Source organism: Tetrao urogallus (assembly GCF_951394365.1).
Source record: "Tetrao urogallus genome assembly, chromosome: 2".
NCBI classification, from domain to species: domain Eukaryota; kingdom Metazoa; phylum Chordata; class Aves; order Galliformes; family Phasianidae; genus Tetrao; species Tetrao urogallus.
Genome location: NC_136814.1, coordinates 20480636 through 20494490, shown reverse-complemented (window position 1 = coordinate 20494490; position 13855 = coordinate 20480636). Strand labels below are relative to the sequence as shown.

General features: G+C 36.9%; 1 protein-coding gene across 1 annotated transcript in view; it reads left to right on the top strand.

Annotated features, from left to right (window-relative positions):
• The window catches only part of CENPF (centromere protein F), a gene marked incomplete at both ends in the record, with an annotated part of 35050 nt that extends 28439 nt beyond the window's left edge, over positions 1-6611 (top strand). Inside the window, 5 exons of the mRNA XM_079532605.1 lie at positions 285-446; positions 1793-1973; positions 2382-2858; positions 4390-4583; positions 6402-6611. Of these exons, the coding sequence (XP_079388731.1) occupies positions 285-446; positions 1793-1973; positions 2382-2858; positions 4390-4583; positions 6402-6611 (1224 nt within the window). The remainder of the gene's footprint in view (positions 1-284; positions 447-1792; positions 1974-2381; positions 2859-4389; positions 4584-6401) is intronic.
• Between the last annotated feature and the right edge of the window lie 7244 nt (positions 6612-13855).

The window sequence follows — 13855 nt, the reverse complement described above, 5'->3', positions numbered from 1 at the left end:
ATGTTGTATACTAAGAGGCATCTTTTTTCTATGGAGGAGACAAACATCTAAGCCCTATATAAGGGCTTTCAAACTGCAGACTTCTTAAAGGCAAGACGCAGGTATACAGAATGTATTTATACTTGAGACAAATTAGTCTTCCAGTTTTAAACTCCTCAAAGTGCACCAAGCATACTTGCTATGAAATTCCTGTTGACAATGATATGCTTTTAAGTGTATCTTCAAAATATAACTGGATGTCCTTTTTAGCATCATGGTAATTAGGCATGGTTTTTTTCCTCTAGAATGAAATACAAATTGAGGCCTGTCAAGAAAAGATGAATTCATTAGAACACTTCATCGGCTCACAAAAATTGGAGATTGAGCATCTGAAGTCAACTAAAGAAGAATTAAATAATTCTCTTAAAGAAGCCAATCAGACCTTAGGAGAGCTCCTAAAACTTAAGGTAAGAAAAAATATGCAAGCAGTGCTGACTGTGTGAGACCAAAGGCACAGTGCACTAAAGGGAATGTGGGACTGGAGCCACTGCTGCAGACCTTTGGTTTGTCTTTGATACAACCTTTGTTTCTCTAATGAGAACACAGGGCATGGAGAAAATACTGTTACTATTGATCTACATTAGAAAAATTGAGTTACTCATACTACACCTACAATTGGTTTGTGATGCTAAACACAGCAGTCTGTTATTTACTTTAAAAATTTCAACTGGTCATAACGTGGTCAGAATACAGTCAGAGTGACTTTGCAGTGCATCTGTTTTCTGTTTGTGGATGATGTTAAGGATAGGATGTTCTGTTTTAAGCATTAGTCTTTAATTCTTGAGGGTTTATCAATTCTCATTAAAATTAGGAGCTGTGTTTACTGTGCGCAATTGATAATTTGGTAATAGTTGTGTTTGGTTGGCTTTCTAGCAGCACAGGTGAAGTTTAACTGTCCATGTAACTGAATGCCTGTTTATTAGTTTCCTCTGCATATTTCTCATCTTCATTTCTTGTCCTGCTTCTGTTTGTGATTGATTGGTGGCTCCAAATTCCTGCTTCTACTTCTGAAATGAGATTCTCTCTCTAGAAGGCTCTTGAAGATTCATAATCTATTCAGCATCCTTGCAATTAAGTGTTGAATTGCAACACATTCACCTTGCTCAAAATTTATTTCCTCCACTGTAGTGTTGATTGTCAATTAATTTGTTTAACACCAACAGTGTGATGATTTAATACTGCAGGATATGTACCAGTGACAAAACATAGTACCCAGGGCAGTGTAACTGTGCGATACAAAGCTGTCAGCTGTGCTTACTGTGTGGTGCCAGACCAGATGAGCAAGGAGCAGCACAGGAACAGGAGAGTGGAAGATGATGGAAAGGAAGATCTGATGCTGCTCAAAGTAGTATATCTGAAAGACAGAGTGCAAACCAGGCCCGTGTTATCTTGCCTCAAGATACATTAGAGGCAAAAAAGACCAACTAGGAGAATGCTGTAAACTTTAGCATTTGGAATATTGGTTTGAAACATATCACCTAGGAATGCAGTGCTTTATTATGCGAGGTCATTAGGTGATATTAGTTGGAGAGTTTTCTGCAGAGTTAATCTCATAAATGTATCTGTTCAGAAGAGTGCTTCCCACTTTCTTGTGATAAAAGAGCTGCTATTAGGAGACTGTACAGAAACAAGCAAGCAAATCTACGTTACAGCCATAGTCTATAACTAATAACATGTAACACTTGAGGTTAATAGTGTAATGTTTAAACAGAAGAGTTATGTTTCAGGTGCAATAACTATTTTTTATTTGTAGGCTGACAATATTAATGCTATAGTTCAACTAAATAAGGAAAAAGAATTTGTCCAGAATGAAGTGCAGGTGTGGATTAAATCCTGTAAGCAGATGGAACAGGAAAAGGAAGTGTTGCAGAAACAATTAGCTGACTATGAAGAACTACTAAAGAAGAAAGATCTAAGTGTGTCAGCAAAAGAAGGTAATTAAAGCTAGATGTAGTCTTAATGCTTTTATAGTTGTGTTAATTTGTAAACTTTTTCCCTAAAGTGCCAATTTGCATATGCAGCACTGATATAGAACATGATTTTTAAACTTAAATTTAAAAGTTGTGTTCTGAAGTTACACAAGGGCAGAAAAAAATGTTTGCCTATGCACTGATCTAGGTTTCTTTAGGAATTTGTTTGTTTTCTGTTCAGCAAATATTCTACTACGCATAAAATATGACTGACTTTGTTATATACTGTCACTTATTTTTTGTGGTTGCACAGTTGTAGAATATATGTAATTAATCAAAAGATATGGGACAATTGTATTATACATTCTCGTATGTGCTTTTTTTAAAAAAAAAAACTTCATTTATATGAACAAAGACACTTTATTTTGAAAGGCACTGATGAGAATGCCATTACAGAAGAAATTAAATTAGAACTGGAAGAATTACAGGAAGCCGTGGAAGTGAAAACCAGAGAGGCAAATGAGAACTTGGAGAAATACTGCTCTCTAATTGTTAAATACTATAAACTTGAGGAAGCAAATGAGATGCTAAAAATGCAAGTCACTTTGTTGAATGGTCAGCTGAAACAGCAAACAAGTGATGCTGTCAGCAGCTCTTTGCTGAATTCAGGTAACTCATCGACAGTGTGCAGTCAGTCTGACAAAGAGATGAGATGGGATGAAGACACCACTAAGCCTTCTACTAAAAGACAAAGATGTGAAGACACCAGGAAGGAAAGTGGAGAACCAAGATCTCCTTTGCCAGAGACTAGCTCAAAAAAAAAGAGGAAGGATGATATCTGTCAAAACTTGGAGAATCAGGAGAACTCAGACTATGAGCCAGATGGGCTTCCAGAAGTAGTTAAAAGAGGTATTTATAACTTTTTTTTTTTATATACAGTCAAATATTCTCTGAACATGATGGGTGTTCTTTGCTCTTTTTGTTTTTCTGAATTGGTTTTGCTCTTTGGTAACAAGGTGATAGTGCTAAACGTTTTTGACTACTTTCATCTTCCATTAGCGTCACCAATGGAAGTTGTGACAGTTTAATGCAAATTTAGCATTTGTAGAACTCTTGTTTTTAGACCATCATAATACCTTTACATTGGTAATTGGTTTTATAAATGACAAATTAATTATAATTAACTGATCTGACAGTTGCAACTTTGTACTCTCTGGTGATATATGTGTTAGATGGTAAACATCATATATTAACAGCAGCAACATTTTGCAGGAACATGGCTTGCTCTAGTCATTTTAAAATGTTCTTTGAAGTAATCGAAACTTACAGAGGAATAGATATAGAGTGAATCTAATCTTAAAAGGCTATAAAGAGGGAATCCTAGAATATGTGCTGGGATGGAGTCACATTTGTTCCCTTTGTAGCTTCTTCTCTATTACTCCTTTGGTGGAGTTAATAGCTTTGGAGGTGGTTAATAGCTGCATGGGATTTGCCTGGCAGGCACTTGGTGGTGGGGCTGTGGGTTGCTGCTGCCCCATGCAGGGCACGGGAGGTTCCACCTGGCTCTGCAGTGAATGATTTAAAATCTCCCAAGTCAAAACTGTTGCCAACTCTCAGCAGTGGTACCTTAACAACTTCCTGAGGGTTTTGTTTCATTCTTTTATTAACAAGGTGGAATTAGGTGGCCTGATATTCCATGTAATGGTTTGCCTTAGCAAACCGTTACCTGAGAAGAATGCACAAATTAGGGATTGAAAAATATATTGTATGTTCAACTGCACCTTTTTATAATAAATGCAACGGTAATCATAAGACAAACTGTAAAGTCACCTCAGCTTCAGTAGTCACTCCCAGAAATCAGGACTTCTAAGCTGTATTTGCAATTCATTTTCTTACCAACATTATTATTTTTATGTAAATATACCTGCTCTGAGAACACATGCATCAGTTAATGTTTGACTTTTAGGCTGGATAGCAAGATAACAGAGAATCTGTAATAATGCAGGTCTAAAGTAAAGAATTTATAACTGTAGACCATAAAAATAAAGAATGTTGTGATACAGTGTGATCTGACTAAATGCTGGTAAAAACAGTACATGTGTTTTCAGGATGAAACTCATCTCCAGATGATGATGTGCCTATTTGGAGGGGGGGGAAAAAAAAAAGACCCAATACTTGTCTGAAAAGCTTTGCTGTAGAATTACTTTTGTACCTTGCCTATTGTTTTCAGGACTTGCTTATGAAATTTGGAATACAGAAGAGCAATTCAGTAATCTTTTAGATTTTCAATAGGACAAATTATTTATTTTCATCAGCTGCTTTAATTCCCATGGTGGGAAAAAAAAGATCCATTCATTTGAGGAAAAAGTGTAGGTTATTTAGCTAACCTATATTTAATGTAAAACCTGTGTTTAATAGAAACTCTCTCTCTTTATTCCAGGTTTTGCTGATATCCCCACTGAAAGGGTTAGCCCTTATATTTTACGTAGAACCACCCTCAATCTATGGACCAGTCCTCATCTGGCTTCCCAAAGTGAGAACTTGCCCGTACCTACACAAGATGTACAAACAGGAAGATGGGATCATCTTGGTGAGCACTCCTATTCGACACCTGGTGGCAGCAAATCACAAAAGGTAACTTTTAAAAAATGTATCTGTGCATGAAAGCTATTATGTTCACTAAACTTATTCATCTTGCTGAAATCTCTCTGAGTATATCTAATTATTTAAATTTCTCAGCAGTGAAGTGAAGGTGAGATCATAAATACTGATTCACTAAAACATAGGCTAGACCACGTTAGTAACCTGCAAGTTGTTCCCATGATGTAATTTGTGACTTCATAGGGAAATCTACTTGGAAATGTAAATGAAATACAGATAGATTTTTTATTTCTTTTGTTTAGTATTAAAGAACAGATAATCTTTGGAGTACAGTTTTTTAGGTTTCTGAAAAAAAAGTGAACAGCGTAACAACCTCTACAAGTCAGGGCTGAGGATTAAATTTTTCTGCTAACTTTTCTTGAAATTCCACTTTCTAAAAAGTTATAAAGTAATTGCAGATATTTGAGAGTGTGTTAAACATGTAAATAGAGAACACTTAAATGATAAGAAACAAATTTAATGTTAGCGATTACCAGAGTTTGAGGTTACCAAAATAAATAATACTGAGTTACATTCTGAAGGATGATTTCATTAGTGAAAGAGAAGGTTTAGTAAAGTTTAAATTAACTTAGAAGTGTTTTCAGTAACATGGCACACTGCTACATGTTTCACAGCACATCAGAATAAGGCATTCTTTCTAAGCTAATGCAAATGCTTTGCAGATTACAGAAAACGTTCCAGCTTCGGAATAGAAGTAAATCTTTTGTCGTCTGATATTTCCTCCATATTGTTAACCACACTATCTTAAAGCTGAGCAACCAGAATTTGAGAGTACATATATATTGATACTTATTTTACCTGACACCTGCATAAACTTCTTCCAATTTGCCACATTTGTAAAACAAACAAACAAAAAACCCATTCTCATGGCAATCAGGGGAGTCTGCCATACAACTAAATATGAAATCATAAAGTGTGACTATTATTTGTTGTATTTAAAAAAAAAAAAAGCAGGTTTTTTTTTTTTTTTGTTACTGTGTTGGCAAGATACCAGAAGAAAGTAAAGGCAAAAGCCTCAGAGATGGTGGGATTTTGAGCAACCTCATCTAGTGAAAGATGTCCCATACAAAGGGAGTTGGACTAGATGATCTTCCTAGCTTCTTCCAACCCAAAGTATTCCATTCTATAGATTAGATTAGTGGATGTGTAGCCTTTGAGCTTATGAGAATGATCAGCCAGATGAGAACTGCAATTTGTTTTGAGCTATAGCACTATGAAATCCCTATAGTATTGTGAGGGTATATCTGTGGCATTTATTCATGTTTTTTCAGTGTCAATTATCCTACTTGCTGCTGCTTACAAGAATTGCCTGGAGGTCTCTTATTATTGTTTTATTAAGTGATCCCAATGAATTTATTATTTATTCACAGTCACTTATCTGTGTTTTTCTATAAGTTTAGAAGTAAATGAAGGGTGTTTGTTGGAGGAAAAAACAAGCGAACATAAAATGAAACAGCTCAATAGTACAAAAAGAAAGGAAATCATGGCTCCAAGAAGTTACACACTAATCACCTGCCAGCATTGCATAAGCCTGTTGTAGGCTCTCATTGGCCTCAGTCAAGGTTACAGCAAATAAGAAGCAATCACTAATAATCTGATTTTATCTTATGTGAGGGAATTATTTCCCAGTCAGTCCTCCTCTTTGCCAAAGCACGTATTTTTTTGTTAATATGTATGTACTTTTTTTCCAAATTCCCAACAGTTAGTCTTTTGCTCTGAGAGTTCTGACCAACTGCAGGAAGCTAACAGTTTACCATTGCCAGTAAAACAGAACATTTGTTTGTGTTACAGATAAACGAAGAACAGCATTCCCAAGCAAGAACAGCTTTTTCACCAATGAAATCTTCTTCAAGGTCACCTCTTTGGCCATATAAGCAATCCACAAATATTGTCTCTGACAATATTAGGGAGACTCATATGATTCATAAAGCCAAAAATTCCCAAAATGAACAAGCACTACACAAGCAAGATCAACAGCAAGAAAATTGTAAGGTGCAGTAAGTCTGTGTGAATTTAATTACAGCTCAGCACAACTGATAATGAAAAAACAGTTTTTCAAGTAAATACCAGAACTACACTGGGGAGCAACATTTTTCTTTCTGATCAAATAGTTAGCAATATCCTTCAGATCTTGTTCTTGAATATGTACTAATAGTTGTGGAGTGATAATGGAACACGGAACTGAGATTTGTGGAATGATTATGAAAGAACAGGTCTTCTGTGGAGTCTTCTGTAAATAATGCTATACAAACTTGTAAAAAGAAATTAAACCACTAAACCAAAAAATGGACTGCATGTTGTCTTGTAATTCATTGTTCCTGTTCATCCTGTGTACAAAAGGGTGATTAACAAATGGTAATTAAGATCACTTGAACATCTCTAAAACTATTAGATTTCAGGAAAAATAAGGCAAGCACTGTCTTATGATTCAAAATGAGGCAGCAATTTCATTTGCAACTGCATGTATAACTAGATAGAAGCTGAATCCAGTGCACAGTGGTTTTTGTGTAACTTCTTCCACGTGGAAAAATTGTGCAAAGAAGAAACTTGGTCCAAAAAAATCCAGAAAGGATTGTCCATTTTCCTTTATTAACTGTCATCTGCTAACCCATTTCTCTGTACTTCCTGATATATGCTGGCTTTGACTGTAGCTGGGAGATGTTATTGTTAATCATCACCTCTGAAAAATGGACACTGTGGCAACACATAGAGCTCACTCTACCAATAATGGCTGGCTGCTGATTCTCTACAGGAAGTCATTCTTCAACCTTGCAATGCTCGGCCTTAAATGAGACATTTTATATGAAAATCATTGCAGGTAATTGACTTGTAACTGTTGTAATAAATGGATTTAAAAAAAAAAAAGAAAAAGTGGGGACAGCAATAACTCAGCCAGAAAAAAACATCTAAAATAGAGCAGTTCTGTGCAAGAGGAAAGGGTCCCATCAACTCAACCAATCATTATTCAACTGAAGAGAAATTACTTTTCCAATAATTCATATTGATTATGCTCACCTACCCAAGTATCAGGAAAATCAAGCGCCAGTACACGAGAAATAGTACTCTATGACTCCAAGCTACATGGCAGGGGGACATTATCATGTTCTTCCATCAGAAAGATGTCATTTCTTCCTTCTAAATCAGTAGATAGTAATATTTTCTATTGCCTGAGAAAGAGTTCTTGGAGAAATAGCATTTTCTTTTAAATTAAGCTGAACTTCAGAGTATAACAAGTGCTTCTCCAATGACACAAAGATAAGGTTCTACTTAGGTTGTTCTACTGGTTTTATGCTTGGACTATTTTTCTCTCTCAAAATACAGAAGAAATGTTACCCTGCCTTACTGACAGCACTGTCAGTTAGAATGCTCTATCTGAGAAGACACTGATCTACTCATTGGTCTAACTGGAAGATCATTGAAGAATTTCAGCATTTGTAACTACAGTGCTACTACTTCAGTAACTACATACACCTACTGGTGGCATCAGGATCAGCAGAACTTGTGGCTTTTTCTTAACCTTCTCTAGTTGTCTGTTCACTCAGATATTGGGTAATCAAAACAATCCCTATGGCACTATGCCTAGAGGCAACTTCCAGGGAGAGAGAAAGAGGCCCATCTTAAAGAATGCACATGGACTGCCTCAGCTTCTGTCCGTGTTCCAACAGGGCAGCTCATAAAAGTTAAATTATTTCAGATAAATAAATCTTCTCATCTTCAAATTATATAGAGCTTTTCTATGGAACTGTAGCTTTTCTTTTTTTTTTTTCATTAACACTCATTACAAAGAAGATCTTGAAATAGAAACATGAGTGAGAAAATAGCGGTAACAATAGAAAAAACAGCACTGGATTGTTTATTTATCCTCATCTTTTTGGAGTGACCTACATATGTATCCAGTGGTAGAGGGTAGGTATGTCTTTGTTACCTATATATTTTCAGAGAAAAATGTGCACAACTAAACATTTTGTTGCAGAGTTCAGAAATTATGTGGAACGTATAAAACCACGATGCAGCTAAAAAATGGCTACATCTGTTTGGCTTTTTGCATTTCTGTTGTTGTTTTTGTTTTTTGTTTTTTTTTTTTTTTCCTGAAAGAAGCAAACAAATTAGGTACTCTTCACTTTTCAGCTACTGAAATACTTAGGTGAATGCACTGATGATTTATGAGTGCACAGAAGAGTCAGAATCTTTCAGTGTTTTGCTTTTCTGTGACCGAATTTTATAAATTAGATGAAAACTTAGTGAGAATCTGCTCTTGACACTGGGTGGTGTTCCACGTTTTTCTTGTTAGAAGGCCTGCTGAATACCACATGAAATGCAGCATAAGTGCCTCTGCTATTGTGAAGGAAGATAGACTTTTTTGTGAAGTCTGTATATCCACATCAGATTACTGCATTCTTCCGGAGGCAAAATAGGGGAGTGGGAAATTTTTATTTTTTGCTGGAGAGTGCTTCAATTTTTTTCACTATACACAACAATAAATGTAATTTTGACCCTATTCTGAAAATCAGTTCTCTTGTTAATTTTTAAATGTGTGTGGCTTAAGTCGTTGTCTGGCACTGACTGAACACTTTAATTCTTCTAAGAAGCACAGTTGGAATCTTTTTTAATTAACTGAGGTTCAGATCATGGGCTAGAAGTAGCAATGGAGATGACCAATACCCCATCTCTGCAGATTTTTTTTCTTGCCATATTCTTATGAGCAATTACAGAAGGCAAGAGTATGTTTTGTGATTCTGAGATCTTAATATCTCATGCTTACTTAGCTCCTTGTTTAACTTGGGTTACCTGATCTTGTACTTTTTTTATTTAAGTTTCTGGCTCCTGGTACTATCTTCAGGTCAGTAAATCTAGTGAAGCAGCTGTTACACCTGACAGTATAAGTTTATATCAGAGAATCTAAACAGCAATCTCACATTCACTGCACATCCTCTAAATAGCGTTCTTTATACGAATTTGAAGGTTACCAAATGATTAGTCCATTTAGGTGTCTCAGTCCCAATTACTGGCTTCTTGGACACAACAGTATGCTGCCTGTGTTGTAAGCATCTTCCCGACATGTAAAAATTACATAGAAAAAGTGTATGGTTAGTGAATCAATGGCAGCAAATAGAACATTGCTGTGAAAGTGGTGCCAAAGCTTCTAAAACGTTAAGTACATGGATAGAGATGATGCTGTGTTTGGCTACAGCGCTGAAGGATGGGAGATCTGATTGAAGTCTTGTCTTTGCTCTGATATTGACACTGAAGACAGTCAGCTTAACCTGCTACAGGACTGGCAGAGGAATAGCCACACTCCCTCACATAGGAACTGGTAAAGAGCTTTGAAGAGCTCTAGCAAAGACTGTTGTCAACAGAGCAAACTTCAAGAAGATTTCTTCCCCTCTTATTTTTTATTTCTTCTCTTGCTGAAGAAAGTGTATGCTTGAAGTAATTTTAAAGGCAAGCTTCTCATTTTCAGACAACTCAGTTGGTATTTCTGCATTGCTATGTAGGGTACAATGTAAAACTGTTGATGGGAATGTAAGAGATCACTGGCTTGCTATAGCAATCAGGAGGATTCCACAAATTTGTATAATCCCTGTGATATACTGGGGAATACCTTCTATAAGTTCGATAATGCATCTGTGATTATTCTTCTCCTTGCCTCTCAATTAACCAGTACTGCACACACTGTTCCCTGTCAAATATCTTATTTTGTCAGGTGCCAGAGAGCAGACTAGTACTCTTTGCAAATTGCTGGTTTGATTTCTGGCAGTACTTGATTGCTTTAAAATGTGCTTTCTACATCCATTTTCCTCAATACTTAATTAACTGCAGAAAAAGTCTGAAATGAGGTTTCACTTAAGTAGATGTTTCACTTTTGTTGCCTCTAATCCATTCATTTATTTCCTGTATCTCACTAAAGTAGTCTTGGAGATGTTATCTTTCATTTGCAAGAAATTTTGCACTCAGGTTTAACTTTCTTTAGCTAAATCCCTCTGCAGAATGCATCCGGCGTTGGGACAAAGCGCAGAAGCAAGGCCACAGCAGAAGCGATTAAAAGCCAAACAAAATCAAACCATCTCATTTTGGTCAGTGGAAGGCGACTATGGGAATTCGTGACGCAAAAGGGAGTCTAAGAGCTGTCACTTAGAAGGGAAAAAGGATGGGTGGAATTAGAAGCTCAGCAGATTCTGAGTAAGTTTTTGGGAAAATCTTAAAACTGAAGCTCACTTTGAAGGTCGATATAGTGATCACTGAATATTAAGCCCTTTAATAGAAAACTAACTCTTCTATTGAAGCACACTAGGGACAATAGATAATCCACTCCGTGAGCTCTAAGCACATAATGTCCAGTACTTCAAAACTGACTCACTCTTCTAGCTTAGATTTTAGCTCTGTCACAAGAAAATATGGGGCAGTTCCCATGCTGGAACTGCAGTGGATCCAATACATTTCTGCACAGGTGCTTTTTTGATGTTTGCAGTCTTCAATATCCAAGGGATTTTTTCTTTTGAGACGTTTATGATCTTGATGTAGACATGAAGAAATACTCAAGAATAGTGAAAAGAAAAACTTTAGCCCCTGTCCTTCATGGCTTTAAATCAATACATGCTGTATTTTTGGAAGTAATCTAAAATTTATTAAAACCTGCCAAAAGGCCAATCTTTGTAGATGTTAAAAGGCAATTTTGTATTTGTATTCTTATTTTTCAAGTGAACTGCTAAAGTGAACCTTCAACAAAAGGGAAGAATCAGTGCAATGTCCAAGGCTATGGAAGGCTGAAGACCATCAGAACTTGCTGTCAGATCTGTGCAGTGCTAAGTCAGCAGATTTGATCCAATGTATTCACTTTGTGAATGTCCCTTTTTTCTTTTCTACTCTAGATCTAATCTTGAAGCTTGCTGACCCAGAACTAAAACATGACCTGGAGAACAGATTGTGCTTGATTTCAGTGACTAATCAAAGTTGTCAGCTATACAGATGTGAAGGTATGCACATGTCCTGTGGCTGTGAGACAGACCAAGTTTAGTGATGGTCATCTATTTACATTCTCTACACGTTTTTCCTCGTCTCCATATGTGAAAACCCTGATTTATGTAGACAAGTACCTTTGTTCTTGAAGAGATGAATATTTGCCACTGCACACACACAAATTAAAGAGGAAGAAGAACAACATGTCAGTATACCTTATATGCTGCCAGAGCATATATGTCCAGTTATGAATGAATATGTCCAATTAAAACTTCGGAAGAAGTTTAAGTTGAAATGAAACTTTAGAAATTTCAGTGAGAATAAGTACTGACCATGCTACTGTGGCAAAGTACAAAATGCCTACTTTAGGTTCTATGCAGAAGAGGATCTGCTTTATGAGACATTTTCTCTTCTCTCTGTCATGGGGTCAGTACTGGTTTGGGGGGAAGATTCTACATATGAGATCAATGACGTTATTTGTTGTGGGAAGAATAAGTTTGATTCCCGTGCTCGTCTCACAGCAGTCATTTTTATTTTTATTGGTTTACATTTGAAACTTTCCCACGTGCAACATCCAATTATGGTATATTACAAAAACCTGTATTTAAATGGTAACAGTGCACAAACAGTGCTTGAAAGTGACTGTTGGTAAATTGCTTGTTCACTTTGATGACTAAGCCAGTAATTATCACATTAGCATCCTAAGCCACACTTGTCTGCTGATACATCTCCTTCTAAGGCAATCCCATAAGACATGATAGGCTAAGTATGGAGGGTACAGCACTAGGAGAAGGGAAGAGCAAAGAATGTGTAAGAGATAAGGCTAGGAATTAAGAAGAGGTTTCTTCTGTGTCTGCTTCAGTGTGACTCGGGATACTGCTGGGACCTGGCACATCAAAAGAGATTTTTATTTCTATTTTGCATAAGAACGTGATTTCTCCTGAGCACGATTTGAAACTGCTGTTTTCGAGGCAAAGAGAATTGCTCTTCAGACATACCTTGATGAAACAGGTGGAAAGCTGTCTTAGGTTGGAGTCCAGAGAAAAAGCTGCCCTCTTCCCCCTCTTTACACTAATAACTGTACCACGTAGGTAATTAGAGAAGAACAGCGGGAAGAGGGTGCTAAGGAGTCATTAAAAAGGCTTTTGTCTTTGAGGCACTGTTCTTACTTCCCTGTATGTATTTACTGCAGTCTTTTCTTCACTCTCTACCTCCTCACTGCAGTTACTTTCTGTCTTTCCTAACAGCATAAGGCCATCGATTGCTTCTTCTTTCCCTCAGTCCAATTATCACATCCTATACAAGTGTGTAACCTTGTTCCTGAAAGACAGATGATGCTACTACTCCCTTTTTCTGGAGGAGAGGCTATGGGTGCAACAGCCGTGAGTTTTCTCTAAGAGGTGGGGATTGCTTGGTTGAGGCATGGCCAAGCACAAGCAAACTGAAGAGGCACTGAGTCAGGCAGTGCAGTCAGATGGGTTTAAGCATCCTTGTGATGTGCAAACTAGCAGCACTCCAGAGTGGAGTTCTTTTAGGGAACAGTCTCTGATGCTATGCTACGGTAAGGGCCAGAAGGAACTTGCAGAGGGGTGCTGGTTTTAGGTAGAAATTACACAGAAGAGCAGAGCCCAGGGAAACAAGAGCCTAAACAATAAGCTGGCAAACATCCAACATGAATCAAATAAACACTGCAAAGTCCTTGACACATGTTTCTATCTTCCTATTTTGTCTACCTGGTCCACAAAACAGCAACAGTGAATAGAAAGAGTTTGGCTTCAAGACAACAAAAGCTAAAAGATACAAAAATATTTTTGTAGGATAAAAGGTCCAGTCTGGAACTCCTTTCCATCCATTGGTCAATCTTTCAAAAGTCTCAAAACAATTCAGCTTCCATTATTTCCCCTGTGGGAACTGTGCTCCTTCTAATAGATCCCACTGCCTACAAACTTCTCTGGGTGTAGGTTATGCTTACACTTCTCGTTTAACCATCCTAAAGAACCGTTCTTCTTCCTGCTCACTGTACATCCTTCTAACATGTAGAGAAAGTTTGGGTCCTGTTACTTTCATCACTGCATGTCTAAACACGCTACTGTGTGGTTTAAAAAAGTCCTTTAATTCTGTTCTCTGCCACTTAGTTTTATTCTTCCTTTCTGATGTTTTTTCAAAGTCCTGTTTTTGCAGGAGAATACACAAGATATCACACTTTGATAGGATGTAGTTAAAATCCACTGCTGTGTGCAAACTCATCCTTCTGGAAGGAATGAGTTCCTTCAATCTCCTATTAAACT